Source organism: Peromyscus maniculatus, chromosome 6 (assembly GCF_049852395.1).
Source record: "Peromyscus maniculatus bairdii isolate BWxNUB_F1_BW_parent chromosome 6, HU_Pman_BW_mat_3.1, whole genome shotgun sequence".
Lineage (NCBI taxonomy): Eukaryota > Metazoa > Chordata > Mammalia > Rodentia > Cricetidae > Peromyscus > Peromyscus maniculatus.
Window position 1 is genome coordinate 263202 of NC_134857.1, and position 21857 is coordinate 285058.

General features: G+C 36.8%; 2 protein-coding genes across 2 annotated transcripts in view; both read left to right on the forward strand.

Moving 5' to 3' along the window:
* The window catches only part of LOC107401374 (uncharacterized), a 246397-nt gene that overhangs the window by 194767 nt on the left and 29773 nt on the right, over positions 1-21857 (forward strand). The gene's annotated exons all lie outside the window — the stretch shown is intronic.
* On the forward strand, positions 414-21493 carry LOC143273798 (uncharacterized). The gene is made up of 7 exons (XM_076573792.1): positions 414-821; positions 2870-2984; positions 3143-3316; positions 7399-7505; positions 8337-8474; positions 10462-10520; positions 19533-21493. Exons 1-7 carry the CDS (start codon positions 571-573, stop codon positions 19565-19567), a joined length of 879 nt encoding a protein of 292 aa, XP_076429907.1. The 5' UTR covers positions 414-570; the 3' UTR covers positions 19568-21493.

A 21857-nucleotide genomic window follows, 5' to 3' on the forward strand; every position in this document is an offset into this window, starting at 1 on the left:
TCACAAAAATAGTAATTTTACAGTTTTTCACTACATTGAAATTTCAAAGAACACTGAACCAAAAATATCAGGGAGAAGTTTCAAGAGAGAAATTTCCTTACAAAGACATGCCCATTAATGAAAAAGGAAATAAAAAAAACAACACTCAGCAAAACAAGAACAAAACCAAAAAAAAAAGATATCATAATGAGTAATTACACCCCCAAAGAAAGTAAGTACCAAGCAAGATTGTTGTGGGGAATAAAGAAATAAAGAGATCGAGATCTTGCAGGATATATGCAAACTAAAGCCCAGGAGACTGCCACACTTACATTGCACATGCGCAGTGAGCACTATTTGCTCCATGAACTGTCAGTTATGCCTGAGGAGGAACGAGCATGCTTTTGTTTACCAGTGTTGCTTAGCAACGACTGTTCTATAACTGGATGCTTCGGTTTGACTGGTCAAACCATAGCCTCGCACTTGTGGGAGTCACAGAGTTAGGCTCTGGTTGTTAGACGGTCAGTGGTTAAAAGTCCATCATTTCCTAAAATTACTTAGTGTTGAGTTGATAAAAAGGTGGTCACAGCTATGTTGTCCACCCTAAGGAAGCTCTTATGCTTTAAGAAGGAGCCGAAAACTCCCTTGGGGTTTTGTGATGGCCCAAGCAGGGTAATGAGATACTTGTCCTGCTTTTACTGTGGAACTGAAGACAGGTACTGCCAGCCTTATGACCCTGAAAATGAATTTCATGAAGCAGTATGCATGGGAAAGTTCAATCTGGTGCTGCGTCTCCTCAAGAAGAAGAATTTTCATGTGAATGATGAGGATGAAGGGAAACGGTAAGAACACTTGGAAGCTAATGATGAGGGGCCTTGAGGAAATCGGGTGATGGGAGAAGCCTACCTTGACTAGCTCTGTTGAGGGCAGCAGGGGTGAGGAGAGACCAGCTGTGCTTTCTGGACTACAGTCTCCTTGGTACCCGTGATCACACAGAGGTCCAGTGTCCAGATCTTCTTCTGGAGCAGGAGAACCATAGACCAAAGCTCCAGCAGGTTTACTGTCACCCCGCAATCCCCCTATGGAGCATTTTCTTATGGAGCATCGAATACACAATGGAATAATCTAACAAACTATAAGGAAATGGGATTTAATTTCAATGTACCTAATAAACACAATGTTGTGTAAACTGTAGAAACTACAGAGATTAAGTAGTGTTCCTCATAATGTTTTCCTCCCACCTAAAATCACCCTAAAACATTCAATATGAATCTTTCATCTGTGTGTACTAACATTTATATTCCTCACTGAAAATAATAGAAATAATCAAAACTTGATATTTCTCCTCTTCCTGCTGCTCCTTCATTTTCTTGTTGTTTCTCACTAGTTTCATGGGGATCTCACTCTCCCATCTCCATAAATTTCTCTTACGTTTCTTCACTCATTACTTCATGTGTTTCTGAAAGTTTATTCAGTGCGGCCTTGATCAGCCACCATTTTAATAACACAATGTGCTGACAAGCTCCAAGTTCTCTGAAAGTTACTTCTGATATCTTTACTTACTTCTGATAGAGGTAAATGGAACTTGCTGTGAATTTCATGATTTACAAATCAACAAACTATCTTGCTTTCCCAATTTTGGGTTTGTTTGAGGTGGCCCACAGTGTACTAAATCTCCCTGGTGAAACTGATATTAGACACTGATGTTAGGCTTAGCACGTATCTAATTCGTATGTATGCTGTGAATTTAACTATTGTCAAAAATGGCCATTCTTATGTATTTGAATTGAAATTCCATACTTAGTTCCTTTGAATTAAAGTTTCTTAAAAATCAAAGCCAAGTTTGCTGTGCATTTAGATTTTGCTGTTGATACTTTTCAGTTTTTATCAATAGTACATTTCTTTACTTTCTTTAAAAAATCCAGTAAAAGTCTAGAAATGTTTTATATACATGGATATGTATATATGTATATATATATATATATATATATATATATATATATATATATGTATATCATATTATATATCACATTTCACTTAGTAGAGACATCATGCATGGCACAAATGACATGCTATCTTATGTATTAAGAATTGCCTTTAAGTTTTGGCAGTCACTGTTGTACATTATGAATTGTAAATGACATTTCAATTTTAGCTGAGTTAAAATGTGCAAAAAACCAAATCTCAAGCTCAGTGGTGTGTCATATCTACAATCCAAGCTCTTTGAAGGCTGAGGCAGCAGAAGCATAAGTTTATAGTAGAACTTGTCTCAAGTTTTGAAGAGATATCCTTAGACTCTAAAGTTTATACTCCTTAATATATTTACAAAATAGAGATAATGGAACTAATATTGACTTGAAATATGTTTATTATAGTGTTAACGTTCATAACTTAAATACCTAAAAGATTGTTCAGTTGTTGTTGAAGAATATTTTCTGAATAGTTGCAAAAAATCTAATTGAGTCATCCTAATTTGATAGAAGTATTCCTTTTAACACTCATTTTTTGGACAAGAATTCACAACACAGGAAGGCTGAGAAGTAGGTGGTTGATGGCAGTGTCTAGAGTAGGATTCAAACTGAAAATGAGTTCACCCAATAGTCATGTTTTTTTGTTCAAATAGGCTGCTCTTTACTACGTAGTTCACTAATAGAGCACTTCTCTAGGCTGCAGCAGGTGTGTGTATTATTCACACTGCCATAAATGATAGTTGTAGTAAATTTTTAAATACAGTAAATTATAAGAGCAAATAAAAATAAATTTTGAAGTTAAATATTTTTAGAGGTCTATGGACTTAAATGTTATATAATATTTATAAATGCCAGAGTGATTGTGTATGTTGATAATAGTGCCTTACAGTTTTCCTTCAAAATGTCTCTCATTCCCACAGAACTGCGCTCCACTTTGCGTGTTTCTATGGTCATATCGATCTGGTTCGTTTACTGTTATTTAAGAACTGTCAGATAAATGCCCTTGACAATCAAAAGTCCACACCACTAATGAAGGTATTTCAAAGACTTCAATTTCAGTAATTAAGTTGATCTAAGTGTTTAGAACGAAAGTAAAATTAAAGTCACTTAAATATAAATCATGGTGAAAGCTGGGGGAAGTTTCTCGTGTATTCTTTAAATTAACAGTGTTTTCCTGGTAACAATATCCACAGGCTATACAAAGCTGGGAGATAGAGATCGTGTCTGTCCTACTTCATCATGGAGCAGATCCCAATATTAAAGACTGCAATGGAGAAGCAGCGATCCACCATGCAGTGTATGTAGACAGGCCAGATATTGCCAGCAGTCTTCTTGAATTTGGGGGAAACATTGAAGATACTACAAAGGTAAAGATTTTCTAAATTGAATTCCCAAGTATTTGAAAACTCTATGCTTTAACAGTTGTCATATCTTGGTCCAAATTTTTCATGTTTAGAAGTTTAAGTATTACTTGACCGGCCCTTTGAAATAACTTGATCGGTATCCATCTAAGTATTGATATGTTGTTATTGTTTTTTACCCCCATTGAGTCCAATTTGTGCTGCCCACATACTCTTGGGTATATGACCATCCACTGGAGCATGATCAGTCCACCCAGGCCACACCTTTAAATGAAAATGTCTATCCAGTCCTAGCAGCTGTAACTATAGAGAAGTCCTCAGCTCAGAGCAGACCTTCATGCTAAATTCCTGCTTGCATAATGAGATTTTGTGTCACTTGAGCTTCCAAGGGTCTTCTGCATGTTTTCACGGTGACTGTGATGTCATATGAACATCTACGCTGGTGTGCCCATGAGACACTCTTTGCTTTTGATCATCCAGTGGACCTGGCTCTTACAAGCTTTACCCTGATCTTCTACAGTGACCCCAGAGACTTGAGAGGGGGTTTATATCAATAAGGTTAGAAAGATGGATGGGTACAGAAGAGGGGTGCATTTGGAAAGTAGTGAAAGGGAAGGGGTGAATATGATTAAATTGCATTGAATATAGCTCTCAAAATTATTTCCAAATGGGGAGAAGTAAATGTTAATTTATTGAAATCAGTATTAGAGAATTTAGCTTACTTTTATGGAGCCATAGAAAATATTTATAAAAATAGGTAATGGACTAAAAGGATTATTTGACTTACATTTCCAAGTTACTATATATTACTGGGGAAAGCACAGAATCAGGATCTTGAGAAAGCTGTTGACATATCATCTATCCTCAAGAGAGGGAGAAATGAATGAGTCCAGAGTGCCTGTTTGCTTACTATGCAGCTATCTCTGTAAAGTCTTACACAGCCATGTTCTGAAACAAGGCTGTGGTGCCGCCCACCAGGGGCTGGGTTCTCTTCATTGGTTAGCCATCAAGATAACTTCCTATAGGCAGCTGGAGATAGCTTGGTCCGTGGTATCAGGAACTTGTGATCCTTCCTTTCTCCTCTTATCTCCACAGAAACAGAATCAGTGGCCCCTTGAAAAACTCAGAATAGGTGTACCCCAAAACTGCCTACATACCAATATCACACCCATCAAATATCCAATTCCAAAAGTTTCAACACCTACCCAAAATATTGACAAGCTGTGCTGGGATATAAATCACTTCAGGCTGTGGGTGATACTTAACCTTCAAACTGCTATCACAGACTGAATATTTGCAACTGAAGCATGGTACATTGCACTACAAGCACTTGATTTCCACACATCCATTAGTACGCATGCAGCAGAGGTTAAAATTTTAGTAAACAAACCAAATGGCTATGGAACAGCGCAGTCCATTCATACCTCCGTTTTCTCCAGGAACGCAGTGCATGCTCAATCTCTAGGAGAATTTTAAAAACTATGCTTCATCCTGACTATAACAAATCCAATCATTTTGCTTTTGAGCCCCTATGATGGAATGGTTCCCTGCAGGAGGTACTTCCACGATCCAAACTCCAAGTGTGTTTTATTTGCTAACAAACCAGAGCTGTATTCCCCCATTTCACCTGCTTTGCCAATACAGGTATTTCATTCTACTAGCCTTATTTCTTAGTGCTTTGATATAAATTTAAGATGTCTGAAGATTCCTTTTCTCCTTTGGCAGTTTGCAGAGCACCACAGATTCTAAGGAAGCTAGTACTTGGGTAGGAATCACTGGGTTAGTTCAAGCTTTATTCCTGCCAGTCTTCCCTCCAAAGGATTTGGTGTCTTTTGCAACAAGATCTTACACTTAAGTGACTGGAGGCAACCAAGAGCAGGGGTTGTTAGCTCATATTGTTTGGGAAATCTCTGGAACTCCCAAAAAGCCTAGGGAATTTTTCCCTACCTGGCACTGTGTCTTTTGTTAGCTGTGGAGTTGGGCAAGGCTTTTTCACTCCTGTCAATTACAATACATCTTCTTAATCTCACAGATATTGATAATCCTAAAATCATCATAGACTTCCAATATTAATTTTTTAGATAGGGTTTCACTATGTAGCCCAGACTTTCCTAGAAGTCATGATCCTCCTGCAATACCCTGCACTCTCTTGATGGGATTACAGTTGTGCCTTCATTTCTGAATCACCTAATGTTTAAAATACTTTTAAATTATTGCTCTATTTTGATTTCTGCTTAGATTGTTTTCTAAGCAAAATATAAATCAGAAAGAAAGCAATGCCTTGCCCATCTCTAAAACTTCAATTACACAGATCTGTATAGCTATAGCACAGTACAGTCACTCAGTAAATTGGACTTAGATGCAATGATGATTAAAATGCAGCAAATACAGAGTATAACAGAGATCCACAACTAGTGAAAATGCAAAAACCAAAGGAGCATGGGTGCCTACCACAATCCTACATCTACAATACAACACCCACACTTAAGTTTTAGGTGACACTGAGAAAGAAAGTTCTAAAGAAAAAAAGCCCAAACAATCAAACAAACAAACAAACAAAAAAACAAAAAAAAAACTCTGAGTTCCAGTGACCAGGATGACTGTTGCAGAAAAGTGTCTTCTAGATACAGAAGGGATAATTCATCTATGAAATCTCAATAATATGGTTGCCTAAATAAGACCTGCACAAGGAAAACACCAGTTGACATGCAAACACTTGATAGGGGAAACTTCAAAACTACACTCGTAAATAAAGAGTTGCCCATTATCCATAACTGCTGAGAGTAGATTTCAATTTTCTCCAGCGATACACTCTAAACTCCTCAATAGTTTATCCAGCCACAGTGGCCATCCTTAAACACACACATTTACACACATGCACATACACACACATGAACACACACACAAACCAACACACATACAGGAAGAGAGGGAGACAGAGGGGGAGGGAAAAAGAAAAGGAGAGGCAGAGACATAAAAAAGAGGCACACAGAGAGTCTGTTCACATTACATGGAACCAGTAAGTTGTACATAATACACATGTGTGTGTGATAGTAATAAAAAACGTCCTGAATTTCAGAGGGAGTTATGGGGAGTTGGAGGAGTGAGGGTGTAGAAACTACGTAAATACAGATATCATGTAGGAAATTGTCTAAAAATAATATAAATAAAAAACATTTTAAAAATGTACTGGATTTTCTAAACACTAAAACAGTTTTCAACTTGTAACAGGACAGAATACATTTCAAGGTAAGCAATAAAAGATTCTTTGAGTTGGGCAGTGTTGGCGCACGCCTTTAATTCGAGCACTCGGGAGGCAGAGGCAGGCGGATCTTTGTGAGTTCGAAGAATGAAAAAAGATTCTTTGAGATTGTACTCATTTTGAGGTCATTTCTTTGGTGACCTGTTCAGAGCAAGAGGCAGACATTGTTACCCCTGGCCCTTCCTGAATGGAGAATCAAGCAGAGCTTCCTCTGTGTCCTCAGCAAATACCACATCATTACAATACTCGGAGAATTGTGCCTGAGAAACAACTTCTGCTGTCGCTCATGTTTGCCCCACAGAAGATTTGCCAAACAGTACTTCAGAAATCAGGTTTTAAATACTGGACAATTCCATAGTTTTGTCATCATGCTTAATTGAATTTTTCTGTTGGGAAATGGTACATCTGCCACATAACTGTCTTTTGAAATACAGGAGAATTTTTGACATATAAAAGACAATTTTGCTCATCCATGCAACTTAGGATCTAACACCTTTGCTACTGTGTGTCGGTGTGTGTCTCTTTAGATAAACTCTGAGGGGAGAGGGCCATGGCTTCAAAGTACTATGACAACTTCTGTGACAGGAACCATAGGTCCATGGGTGTCACATGAGTTCTGTAATGGACTAGAGGACTTTGTGATGACTGTAGCCGTGGTTAGAATATTGCAATCTTGAGGATTGTTAGAAGGTGCATTAGGCTAATAAGGAAAAGACTACTGTGGTCAAGTCTATGGTACACATTATGATCACAGGGCTACATACATGATTTTCAGTTCAGTTGTGAAATATGCAGTATTGTGAATGATTAATTTATATCATTACAGGATGGGTTGACCCCTCTGCTGCTAGCCCTCCGAGAAAGGAAACACTGCATGGCAGCATACCTAATCACAAACGGTGCGAATCTTCACGTATGTGATAAATATCAAAGGTACTACACTTTGCATTTTTAAAACACTGCTTGTGTTGAAAATAGTCTAGAATAGTAAAAATCATTCATTTCAAATGTGTTATTGGAATAGATTAGAAAAAGTCAATAAAACATCAGTTACATATCTAAAAAATATCTATTACATGAAATGGTTATGCCAAAGAATGATAGTCAGGTTCATATTCCCTTTGATAATGAGAGGTTGTTTTTTTGATTTTTATTTTGACTGCCATATGATCTTATATGAGTTGATAGCATTTTTATTAGATTTTACATTTACAGTGTCAGTTCCAAAGTTTTCAAGTTTGCAATCATACAACCTTGTGAACAACCTTTAATCTTCAAATACTTTTGGTGGTGTGCAGAGAAGGATGATATATGAATGGTAGTTGTAAACTTACATATATGGCATGATATTAGTATCAGCAATTGAAAACATTCATTTTAACATTAAAATTATTTGATAACATTATTACTATTATTTTATGCAAATTGCAGTTCCGTATTTAACAGTGAATTATATTACAATAGAATAGAAAGGAAATGGCATTCTTTTTCATATAAAGCTTTCTGTACTTCTGGTCACTTTTCTCCAAACAGTTATTCACCATAAACAATTTAAAATACAAATTTTACTCTATAAAGTATCATAGTGGGCTAAGAAGTTTTCTAGTTTTAGCCTTGGACATATTTTAGGAATCTGAACTCTGCTTTCAGGATGCTTAAGGCTACTTAGTTAATGGTCAATTCTACACACAAAGGCTTTATACTTATATGGTAAAATGTATACAGTTCACCATTTTAGTAATTGAATTGCCTCTGTCATTCTAGAACAACACTCATGTATGCAGTTAAATGGGATTGTGAAAATATTGTTGAAATTTTATTGAAGAAAGGTGTTGATCACCACTTAAAGGACACATTTGGATGGACTGCTCTTTATTATGCCGTTATGGGGAAACGCAAAACGTAAGTACAGAAGTTAAAACGCTATTTGAAACTAAATTCAGACATGAAATATTTACCAATGTTGTATTTTAACCAAGCGTGACTTCATTATTTAAATGCTTTTGGAATGGAAGCATTTTAGTCAACTCCACTTGCCATGAGATAAGCAAAGGGATAGATTGGTCAGAATAACAACGGGTGTACAAGAGTCTTAATCTCAAGACTGATCTGTGATGATTCTGAGAATCACACTCAGGGACTTGAATGTATGAGGCATTTATTTTACCACTCAACTTCAAGGCTAAACTCTCCTTTGGAAGCCTTAATATCTTTATCTTTCAAGATCCCAGCATGCTCTGGTCGTTCCAAAAATAAAGCAATGCATGGCACAGAATTTTAGTTTTTGAGTTACTTCTTTGAATCTAAACATTTGTAGTTTGACAGAAAATCTTGATACTTATCTTCCAAATATTTCATCCAACTTATTACCTGAATGCTCAACAATCTAACATGCTCCCTCAGTCCAAGAAAGTAAAAATTCCTACATATATCAGATAGATATGGCATACATGAGGAAAACTTAGGAAGCATTTATTCATGGGGATTTAATGTGATTACACCTGTCTTTTAGTCCAGTGTTAAATAAACTTGATTATCAGGTTGTACCTACTGATCTGTATCTTTATCATAATAGTTATGGAGCCATGAGAAAAGGGTAGTTGAAAATTCAACTATGTGCCTGAAAATTCAAATTTTCTCCTAATATAACATAGTGTTCTCTGGCAGCTAAAACTCTTAAGATTTCTCCAAAGCTGTTGCTAGGCATCTGAACCTTATCACTTATTCAAAGCATTCCAGTATCCTAGAAGACCATCATGGCACGATACTTTGGAGGAGTCTCTCTTTTTAGCCATCAGATGGGTTTGCGGATATACTAAATTATCACATGAATCCAAGCACTTGCAGAAAGAGGCCAGAGATGCTTTCTTTCTTTCATAGTAATCTGTAGGCAAGGGTTCCTTTATATCATCCTCTGTAGCACAATCTGTGTTTGTGACAGATCTCTAGCGCCTTTCCCAGGGAAGTTGACAGAAAGTGATTGGCCTACTAAGTGCTTTTTCTGTGTAAAGGAACATTTTTCAAGATACTTGAATCTTTACCTCAAGATTTCAGGATATTTCACAACTCTGCCTCAGAAGGAAGACAATGAATACAATTTTGTGAATCTAAATTATATTAACTGTATTCAGTATTTAAGCCCCATCACAACCCATGAGTATACTTATAGCATTTATAAAAAACGATTTTTGTCTTCCATGTAGGTTGATGATAAGCATGGCGATTCAGGATCATTATGACAAAACTCTGATCATTGTTCCCTTCTTGGCTAAAGGAAGACCAGCAATAGAGCAACCTATGTCTTGGAATCCATTAGTGTTCTTACCATGGGCTTACTCTCACCATGGGCTTACTCTTTATTTCAGTAATATCAAATTCTGAATTCTGTAGCATTTGATAATAGGTCCATTCATGAATTACAGTGTGCTTTCATTTAGGATTCTAATCAGTTCAAGACTGAGAAGCAAGTTAGATACTGCTTTACTATTTCCGTGCCTGTTTTTAGGTGGTGAAATGTTCATAGCAAACTGTTAAACTAAAGTAGGGAAATCCTGAGTTTTGGAAACTTAAGCTGGAGCCTAAGGAAACACTTTCCCAGAGCAAGAATACTTAGGACTCCTTCCTATATTAGGGCACTTTCCATCCTGTCAAGATAATCCAGATGGTTTGAACCGTAGTAAATCTACACCATTTCACTCTGTTCTTTCCTTCTAAAATGAGAAACTTTGTAAAACCTTTTAGAACTAATAAATTTGAAGGGTATATCCAGATGACCTGATGGAATCTTATATTGTATTTGAAATATCTTAAATATTTAATATATTGATAAATGGTTTTCCATCCATATTAAAATAATAACATTGTCTACCACCATTTCCATACTTGGCAGAAAAATGGTGATTATTCAGCATGACTTACTCCTCTTCAGACAACAAAATACCTTCACACGTAAGTCTTTTAAAGTTTCTTCTCTGTAGCCCTTCTTTAGATTAAAAATGTTGCATTTAGAATTTTTTCAATTCTCTGTAATTAGATATTATTTGGGTAGCTGGATCTTGAGGTAGATCCATAACCAGCTTCTTGAATAATGGCCAAACAGATTTCCATAGTGGTTATAAGTTTGTACTGCCCTTACCTTTGGGTGAGTGGATGAGTGTTCCTCTTACCCTTCACCCACAAAGAGCAGTTTTTATTTTTAAAATGCATTTAAATTATGATACAATTAATATCCTTTCCCCCTTTCCATTCCTCTTTCCAGCTCCTCCTAGGCAGTTTTAAAAATCAAGTGTCTATTGACAGCTGAATTGTTTAAGAAATTAGTTGTATGAAACTGCTTTGTTAAAAAGTTTCTCAGTTTTGCACCAGAATTACATACTTGCATGTAAAAATATTTTTCAAATTACCATACTGGGATGACATGCCAGCCTCTCCCCAGCTCACAGCACATTTTAGTTTACTTCATACATTTTTTTCCTAAAAATGTTGACATAGTGTCTAGTTCATTAATAGTTCCACTACACTGTATTGTAATTCATTTTATTTGTTTATTTCATGTGTGAGTGTTTGCCTGCATGTACACCAGGCATGTGCACCATGTTCATGTCTGGTGCTTGTGGGAGAGAGAAGATGGTGTTGTATTCTTTGTAACTGAAGTTACAGGTGATTGTAAAATACCACATAGGTTCTGAGAACAGAACACAGGTCCTCTTGAAGAGCAAAGCATGCTATTAACTTCTAAGTTGTCTTCTTAGCTACCCACACACATTATAAAAAACACATTAAATGAATGCATTGCAGTAAGTGAACATAATTACTTTGTTATACATATCATAGAAAACATGATTTGTATGGGTAAACATGACACAATATTCAATTCTTTTATGATTTCCTTTCTTGTGTATGTTATTAAAGGAATGTTTTCTTTTCTATAGATTTTAACTAAAGTACAATTGGATCCCTTTCCCACTTCCCTTTCTTCCCTCCAGCACTCTCCCCATGCTCCCGCTTCTTCCATGTCCCCACAGGTCTCAAATCGATAGTCTCTTCTTCCCTTATAATTACTCTTCAATGCACACATTCACACACAGAGGCACAAATGGATAACTACAACCTACTGAGTTCAGTTGTCTTGTTTGTAGTTACATGGTTTCAGTGTTGACTACAGTTTCATTGGTCAAGCAATTAGGCATTCCTGTCTGAGAGAGACTCATTATTCCTATCTCAGCAGTCATTAGTTTCCTGCAGTTCCTTGTCCAGGAGCATGACCCTCAGAGATTCCTCCCCACTTCTTCCTTAGCATGTCTATTGATATTGTCTCTGTTCAGATCTTGTTAATGTAGCCATTTCCATGAGAGACTGTTTGTTTCACAGCAGACTTCCTGATGTTTGCAGTCTTTCCACCTGCCTCTTCTGTGATGTTCCTTGAGCTATAGATGCTGGAGTTGTAAAGTTGATGTATCAACTGGGACTGGGATCCCTAGACTCTGTTGATCTCTGCTTCGTGTCTACTTGTACATTCTGGTGTGGGACTCAAGAGAATCTTCTTGATAAAGGGGTCAGTGGGTCATCTTTATCTTCTCAGAAAAATAGCAATTAGATTCATTAATTCTTTGTACAGTTTTCTTTGTTTCTATTTAATTCATTTACTTTTTATTATTTCTTACTATCTACTGTTTGGGGGTTTGGTTTGTTCTTTTTTTTTTCAAATTCTTAACTTGGATCATTAGGTTATTTATTTGTTTATATGCATACTGGAGTTTATTTTCCTGTCAATTTTAACTTTTATGACTCAATGGTTACATACTGTACATGGCATTATTTCAATTTTCTGTATTTCTTAAAGTTTCCTTTGTCTCTAGGCATATGCTCTATTTAAGAGGAGCCTCTTTGTGCTGCTGAGTGGAATATATATTCTTTGGTGTTGAGGTGGAATATTTAATTATTGGTTAGGTCAATTGAATGAAGATGTCATTTAATTCTGAGATTGTATGTATGTATTTGGGCCGGATGACCAATCAATTGGAAAACTCGGTGTTTGCAATCACGTAATGTTATTGGGTCTGTGTTGATCTGTGCCTTTTGTTCCATTAGGTTTCTTGTGAAGTTGGGTGCAGCTGAAGATAAGACTCTCTCTTCCTTCTCTCTCTCTCTCTCTCTCTCTCTCTCTCTCTCTCTCTCTCTGTGTGTGTGTTTGTGTGTGTGTGTGTGTGTGTGTGTAAGTATTCTATTTTGTATTTGTTGAAACTTTAATTAGTATGAAGTACATATCTTTGTCTCTTCTGCATCATTTTAGTTTGAAAATGATTTTTCAGATATTAGGATGGTGATACCTGCTTGCTTCCTGACACTGTTTGCTTAGAATACATTTTGCATCCATTCATTGTAAGATGGTGCTTGACTTTTAAACTAAGATGGGATTTTTCATAGACAATAGATAGTTGGATTTTGTTTCTTAATTTGTTTAGGTAGCCTTTGTCTTTTGACTGGAGTGTTGAGGCCATTGATATCTGGATTCGTTGTTGAAAGTTGTACCTAGATTGCAGTGTTTTATTTTCCTGTTGTTTTTTGTTGTTAGATGCCCTTTGTATTTCCTTTAATTCTAGTTTTGCTTGTTTTCTTTCTAAAAGTCTCCTCTCACACTTACTCCTCTGTTCAGTTAGAAGTATTACATTTAGCAGTCTGTTTAGACTTTGTTATTTGCTATGACTGTTTCAGGCTGCTTGTATCATGGAAGTGTTTCTGCTTCAGCTATGGCAGACAGATTCACTGGGTCCATGAGTCCTGGTTGACATGCATGGCCTTTTAGTATTTGAAGTTCATTGCTTCAGGTTCTTCTGCTTTTCAGAGTTATATTTGATAATCCAGCTGTTGCCCTGGGCATGTTCATTTCCAAATGACTTGTATACTTTTTTTTCTTAAGCTTTCAATATTTTTCTTAGTCCTGTATATTTGGTGGTGCTACTATCATATGCTTTGGAGTTTTCTTTTTCTGATCTTGTCTGGTTGGGGTTTTGTTTGATTCTTGTATCAGTGTGTGTATATATTTCCTTACTTGGATGAAGAATTCCTCTGTGATCTTTCTATTAATCTTGTCTATGCTATTGATTGAGAATACTGTTTCCTCATGTATCCCAATAGAATTCAAAGATCTGAGCTTTTGATGGTATCTCAAATTTCTTGCCTGGTCTTGTAGTAGATGTAACCAATAGTCTTATTAAAATAAAAAACACAGAACCAATGTAAAAGAGAAAGCCGAGAGGACAGAGCTCAGAGCTACAATCTTACCTCCTGCAGTGCTCCTAGCTTCCTGGAAAAAAAGCTACTTCCTGTGTGTCTGTCTTTAAATACACTTTCTGTTCTGTCTTCTCATTGGTTGTAACCCCAAACACATGACTGCCTCATCACTGCCTGTAAGTACCGCCCTCCAGGTCTTAAAGGTCTCCAATGCTGGCTGTATCCCTGAACACACAGAGATCTACCTATCTATTCTACCAAGTGCTTGGATTAAAGGTGTGCGCCACCACCACCACGCTCTTGCTATGGCTCTAATAGCTCTGACCCCTGGGCAACTTTATTTATTAACATACAATAAAAATCACATTTCAGTATAAATAAAATACCACCATATTTCCCCTTTTCTATTTTAATAAAAAGAAAAAAAAGGCAAAAGGTTATAACTAACAAAAGAAAAAACAATATACAAAAGTACAATAACTATATACAATATATACAAGTAACAAATACCTAAACAATGTCTAGTCCATTTGTATTTGTCAAATCAGAGAAAATAATTCCCTTATCTATCCTATTTTGGTAAGTCCAAAATGTATCTAATTCACTTTCTATCCTAATTAATCTTCAACTATAACTAACTAAACTTCAACTCCCTCAGAGACCCAAGAAGGAAATAATATTAGCTAACAAAAATAAAATCAGGAAGTGCACTCAAGCAACTTCCAAAAAATTTGTGAGTTGACAGAAACAGCGAGCTGCCTGGACAGTCACCTGAGGTTTCTCCGCAGTGTTGGGGCATCATCTTCAGCCTATAGGCTTAGTGTATCTGACAGACTCATTTGTGAAGTAGGATGTACACAGGGTCAACAGTTCAACCTCACATTGGGTGAGAGCAGTCCATGTACCAGAAACACCTGAATTCTACCAGTGTCATGTCATGATTCAGGATTTTAAATTCTGGAAATTGTTGACAGTTTTTGAATTCAGCTGACCATTCTTCTTGGCTGTGTATATATGGCTTCATCTCAGCATCGCCTTCTTCTCCACATCCCTCTATTAAATGCCAGTCTACTATTGAGAGGCATGAGCTTTCAGCTGCTGTTCCATTGCACAACAGAAGCCATCGGCCCACTGCCTGTTCAGCTGCCTTTGAAGAAAAGGGCACTGTACCTTTTCCGGATTGTGAAGGCCACTTCAGGGATGGTGCCCATATTGTCCTGGCCTCAGAAGATGCCTTTTGATAAAGCCATAACCACACTTGTTTTGGCAACAATGAGTAGTCCTTTGTTTCGTGTCCTGTCTGTCCATTTTGTCCTGTTGATTCGAGGATACTTTATTGTCCAGTGGCTAACTTTTGCCACAATGAAAGTTAGCTCCATATGCAGTTTCTTCAATGCCCATATTTTCTCTGAAGTAGATTGGTACTGCCAGGAGCCGACATGTCTCAAAAAAGAAAAATTTCTAAGTTATTAAAACATTTTAAATGCCATATTCTGTAGATCTCTGAAGGGTTTGAAGATGACCTGTCTAAAATATATCTGTTCAATTTTTAAAACATATCTAATATGACTACAAGTTCTATTGTAATGTCTAACTACTAACTTTCATTTCTTTATATCCTAATAGTTGGTAATAATGTAAAGTATTTAAAACTAGTAAATGTCTTTTTATTTTCTTTTCTTTCTTTTTTTAAACAAGAACCTTAAATCTAATGTCCTTTGCTTAGCCTTTTTCCTAACCCTTGACAACAACTTGTAACCAACCCCCCTAAAGAGTGGAATTTATCCCAGACCCAAAACCCATTAAAAGAACCAAAAAACCACCTGCCCCACACCACCTCTTTGGGAATGTGGGCATTGTATTCTCAAAATTGCTTCCTGCTGGGTATCAGTGAAGTTATCTTTATCCTGAAAGAAAAAATTTAGGTTAATTGTCAAATTCTAGGAAAGGTAACTATATCCTTCATTATCCAGTCTGTGTATAATGCCAAAGTTCAGGGTTTATCTCAAGTCCTTATTCAAGTAGTCTTTCAGACTGGATCATCTCAGCTAGTCATCTCAAAATTGCTCTGAGCACCTTGTAGTTCAAAGTTGATCTGTAGATGATGTTTGTTAGCTTAGTGATATTATTATTGTCCACGTGGAATTGTTGTTGTTGTGGAGCCCCATCTTCTTTCTGGAGACTTCAGTTGATGTTAGGCCGTGATTTCTTGCAGAAAACTGATAAGAGACTCGAACACAAAGACATATATATACAACGATTTGAAGCCTTTTTTCTAGAATTAGTTAGTACTCTATATGACCATTTATTTTTATCGTTAATTTTGGTTTCTGTTCCTTAATAGAAGTTTGCCAAAAAATTTTTCTTTGTTTTCTCCTGAATTTTCTATTCTCTCTGTTTCATCATCCTGACCAGCATGATTTATTCCAATAGGCACTTGGTTATTTAATCACTCTGAGCAGGGGTTTCCTCTACAGCTGCAAGAAAGGTTTGAACTGGATTTGCTACGGGGGCCTGCATGAGGCCCCTCCGGGATTTTCCCAAAAACTGAGGCAAAGGATTACCCTGTCTGTCCTTTGTTGATCTATATTCATTGGTCCAGTGTTTTCCCTTATCACACCTTCTGCTTCTAGGAATGACCTGTTTACAGTCCCTTTTCAAATGTCCTTGCTTTCCACATCCAAAACATTTAACACTCCTCAAACCTTTTGAAATTGCTTCTCCTACCCACATATCATCATGCTCATGAGCCTCAACATTAAGTATGTCTCTAATCCAATCTTCCAAAGGTGCAGATCTTGCCTTTAACAGCCTGATTATTCTTTTGCATGCTGCATTCGCATTCTCAAAGGCCAAAGATTCAATTATTATCTTACTAGCTTCTAAATCTGAGACCATTCTCTTTACTGCTGAAGCCAGTCTTTGTAAAAAATCTGTGAAAGATTCTTTGGGGCCTTGCATAACCTTTGTAAATGATTCAGGTTTTTTTTTCCTGGTTCCTCTGTCCATGCATTCAAGGCTGCTGTTCGACATAAAATTAGGGTTTGGACATCATATAAACATTGTGTTTGTACTGAAGCATATTGGCCTTCTCCAATAAGCTGATCTTGGCAAACTTGTATTCCTTTATCCCTCCATTGTTTTTCTATGTTTTTAGCTTCATCCATAAACCAAGTTAAAAATTGCAGCCTCTGGCTGGGTTCAAGAACAGCTTGTGCCATCTCCCACCAGTCCTGTGGTACAATCCTATTATATGTTGACCAAGAGTTTAACATTTGCTTTGCATATGGGGAATACATGCCATTAGATACTATTGCCTCCTTAAACCTTTTTAAATCCAAAATTTCAATTGGAGCCCAAATATTTTGTGTAGTCATTTGATCAGGCAACTGCTGTACGGTTACAGGATAAATTAAGGGTGACTGTGTGAAAACAGGCTTTCTTTCTGTAACCTTATGATCCAAACATGAAACAACTTCACTGTTAATTTCTTCTGTCTGAATTTTTACAGGTTTAACAAGTTTTTCTAAAGCTGTCATCCTGGCACTTAAATTGACTATCTTTTTAAATTGTAAAATGAGGATAAGCATAGTGATAAACTGCATAATTCCACAAATACTAATCTTCTCATAGAGTTGTTCCATTGTCAGACTGCCTAAAATTTCAAACAAAACTCAATTTTCTTCCAATGTACACATAAAACCCATTTTTTTTAATGTGGAAAAAATTTCTCTTTTAAATAGTTTCCTTTAAAATATCTGATATGTTGTGACTTACCAAATCTGCGTAGAACAGTAGAAATATGAGGAAATTTCAAAATAGCCACCTAGTGTCCTAGGTGTGAAGAGAGAGAGAGAGAGAGAGACAGAGACAGAGACAGAGACAGAGAGAGACAGAGAGAGAAAGTGAAAGCGTAGCCGGCTAAAGCTTAAATCCAGCCACGTGTTCCCTCTTGAGTCCAGTCAAGGCTTGGCTCTGGCTTCCTTAAGCTCCCACCAGGTGAGTTGGCTTTACAGGCAGGGGCCCTGTTCAGCAGGGCAGGCCTGAGTTGTTTGTAGCACCGGCTTTAAGCAAGCAGCTCAGGGTTAGTTCGTCCTGAGGCCAAGCAGACCTGGGCCAGGGCTAGGGAGTAGGGCCGACCACTCGAACTAGGGAGCCAACCCCAAGAGGTTTTTAATGGATTCTTGTCACGTTGGGCGCCAGATGTAGATATAACCAATCGTCTTATTAAAGTAAAAAACACAGAACCAATGTAAAAGAGAAAGCCAAGAGGCCAGAGCTCAGAGCTAAAAATCTTACCTCCTGCAGTGTTCCTAGCTTCCCGGAAAAAAAGCTACTTCCTGTGTGTCTTTCTTTAAATAGACTTTCTGTTCTGCCTTCTCATTGGTTGTAAACCCAAACACATGACTGCCTCATCACTGCCTGCAAGTACCACCCTCCAGGTCTTAAAGGCGTATGTCTCCAATGCTGGCTGTATCCCTGAACACACAGAGATCTACCTATCTCTTCTACCAAGTGCTGGGATTAAAGGCATGCACCACCACCACTATGCTCTTGCTCTGGCTCTAATAGCTCTGACCACTGGGCAACTTTATTTATTAACATACAATGAAAATCACATTTCAGTACAAATAAAATACCACTATATGGTCTTGTAGCATGGCTTTTTTTCTTTTTTATATTATTTGCTAATTAATTCTAGATTTTCTACTTTTTCTTTACATTCTCATATTCTATTTTTTGTTTGATTTGTTATATTGGTAAGGTTTTTCTCTGAACTTTCTAATTGGGATGCTGCAATTTTCAGTATTATATCTATTGCAGCCATTGATCTGGACCTAGTCTTCTGTGTATGGTGACAGCCACAGGCAAAAAAATGTGGGGCCAGAACAGGGAAGAAGTGACTTACCCAGAAAAGGTTGTGATATATTGTATACTCTAATAAAATTTGCTTGAAGATAAGAGGACAGAACAAGCCATTTGATTAAATATAGAGGCCAGGCAGTGGTGGCACACATCTTTAATCCTAGCACTTGGGAGGCAGAGACCCATTTGGATCTCTGTGAGTTATATCCACCTTGGATTACATGAGATTGAATCAGTCTAGGAGAGAAACAGAGCCAAGCAGTGGTGGCACCCACCCTTAATCCCATTACTGGGAAGTCACATGCCTTTAATCCCAACACTAGGAAGGACGTGATGGCTGGGTAGAGAAAGGTATATAAGGCTCGAAACATTGTCCTGATAGGTTTCCATAATTTTAGGGGAGATTGATAAGTACAATGATCATTGCTTCAGGTTCTCTCTGATAGGTTGTTTCATTCTTACCTGAAGGATTGCAGCCGTGTATCTGGAGAATATTTGTTGTGTTATAACAAAATATTTATACTCTCTTGAAATTGATCCTGGTACCATTCTTCCAGAAAACTACTCTCTTTGCTATTTATTTATGATAGGCACTGATTCTGGCAATGGCACTATTTGCCGTAAGTTGGAATTGTTGTGAGTATACATGGTCACCTACTTTGAGGTATCAAATGCTGATAATTTCTTTCATTGTTTTATTCAATAAATCCAAAGAAGGTGATTTCCTGATGCATTTGTTATATTCCAGTACCATAGTTATTATTTATCCTAGAAGATTTTTTACTCTAGAAGATTTACCATATGATATTTTATAGACTAATATAATCGACTGAAATATGTTTACTATTCATTCAATTATAGGAAATGAGCCTGAAGATGTCGTTTCATCAGGGTAAGATTTTAAGGTCTTTGAATATGAATGTTAACTTATAATTAGAACCAGGGAAAAGAACTAATGTTTATTGAATATTGTGTTCTTCACTGATTCCATCTGATTTATTTAGTGTCCATGATGCATTAATATAATCATATGTTTTAAAGCTTTTATGTCCTTGTGACTAAGTGTCTTACTACTTTAGCAAAGGTCATGCAGAGAGTTTGATTAATTCTATAATCCCATAGGTAACAAGTTGCCAGCTCTTGACTGAACTGTCAGCCTCTTCATTCTCTTGTTCCTGTGACTACATTGAGATGATCTCATGTAGAAAGCCAGTTTTCCTTATGTGTCAACTCTGGATTAGAGTTTTCCTGAGAAACCTATCTATAACTCCATAGTTTTTCTTTTTGAAAGTTGTTCTTAGATACTACATTGCTATCAAGATTGGAGGGGGAACCTCTCTTAATTGTGTCTGTAGTGCCATAGGTTTGAAATGAGCAAGATGACAGAAGGCTTGGAATTACATTATTGGAATGGTAGTCCATGTGCACATACACCATGTTATGCTGTTACAATTGAGCATCTATTTAAGGGACATTATGAACTTATACTCAGTTTTGTTTTCTCTTCAAACTACTAGACTGCCTGGGCACAAGAGGGTTTTTTTTCCTCGTTTTATCAAGTCTTTGTTTCCCCCATGACACTAAGCATTTTGAAATTTTTACTGTACATTTATTTTTCCTCATGTTTCTTGACCTATAGTTTAGAATTTTTGACTGCCAGGTACTCCTTCTTGTTTTATTAGAAAATTTCAGATATGAAAAATTTGTAGTTTTTAAGGGATTTTGAAAACTAATAAAAGTATCCTGAGCACAGAAAACTAGATCCAACATTATACATAAACAGTTGCTCTGAGGGAGAAGCCAAAACTAAAACACAGTATTCTACGGAGGTGGAAATACAAATGGCCCAATTTAGATTCCCGTGCGTTCCTTCACTAAAAGACCAGTCATTACTGACCAGTATTTGATTGAGAATTTCTGTAGGAAAATATGGGAATGAGTCAAGTGTTCCAAGAATGACATTAAAAGTAGCATAGTGGTGGATGATTTGAATGACTTTAACAGGGGAAGGGCAATTTTGAAAGTAAAATCATGGAGGTCAATAGGACTAAGTGTTTGGCCTCGTGATTAGTTTTTTAAAGACAATAAAGTTAATTACATAGACACAGGATGGTGAAAATCATCTGGGAATGGATAGGGTTGAATGTAATTTGGAAACTATATTACCTTTTGTGCTTAATTGATAGAAATGACAAATAAATTCTTCTGTTGAAACTTTCTTGAGAAACCTGAAGTCTTTATAGAAAACAGGGAATGTGGTATCACAGAGGGTGGGCTAGAGAATGTTCAGCACCAAGGGCTGAAATGAAATCTGAATGAAAAATATCTATGATCCACTGCCACTGCTTCTTTTCCTGTTACCTTTGCCAAATTCCTGTCCTTTTCAGATTGGAATTGCAGAACATAATCATAGAATTTTATAACATGCCTAGGCTTGGGATGTGTGTTGCTGACCCTCCATTTAGCTTATATGCCTGAACCAGGGAACTAGCTGTCTTTCAGGTTCTTTGAGCCTGTACTTTCAGGAATCTGCACCTTCCTGGGATGAATATTTAAAGGCCAGAGAGCATCACTGAAGACTGCAAAAGAGGGAACGAGGAGTGGTATCCTATATAAGGAAGACATCTAGAGAACATAGAGGGAAACAGAGGCAAAAGTCCCAGGGATCTGCTTTTCCAGAAGTCTCTGCCATCAACCGAGCACATATGAAGGTTTTTAAGTGCTTGGTAGTTTTTGAATCAGCCTGCACCAAGTAGGAAGCACAACTGAATTATTATATTTTAATGTTTGAACACCCATGATAAAAGGATTTCAAATCTCAATGTGCACATTTGTTTGTTCACTTATAACTTTAATGTTCAAGGATTTCACATTTGTTTCATGACTTCATTAGTTATTTTACAATGAATGGATGTGATGGTTTCCTTTCAATGGGTATTTTCCATGCTCAAGAATGAAGGTTGCCATTTAGTAGTTATACAGTTTTGTGCTTTATTAATAGAGTAGAACGAGGTCACTATTGCTTTGCTTTATTTGGGGCTATTACCTTTATTTAAATTAAAGAGTATGCGAGCAATTAATTGTAATTTGCGTTCAATCATCAGGACAGTTTTCAAAACAAATGATTTTCAGGTTCCACAAATACATTGACTGACACTATTTGATGTGGAACTATGTGTAACTCTT

Excerpts from the sequence above, each read along its gene's own strand:
- LOC143273798 (XM_076573792.1), top strand. The coding sequence starts at position 571 with ATGTTGTCCACCCTAAGGAAGCTCTTATGCTTTAAGAAGGAGCCGAAA. Across the intron at positions 8,475-10,461 it reads GTTATGGGGAAACGCAAAAC|AAAAATGGTGATTATTCAGC; the intron begins GTAAGTACAGAA and ends CATACTTGGCAG. Across the intron at positions 10,521-19,532 it reads ACAACAAAATACCTTCACAC|GAAATGAGCCTGAAGATGTC; the intron begins GTAAGTCTTTTA and ends ATTCAATTATAG.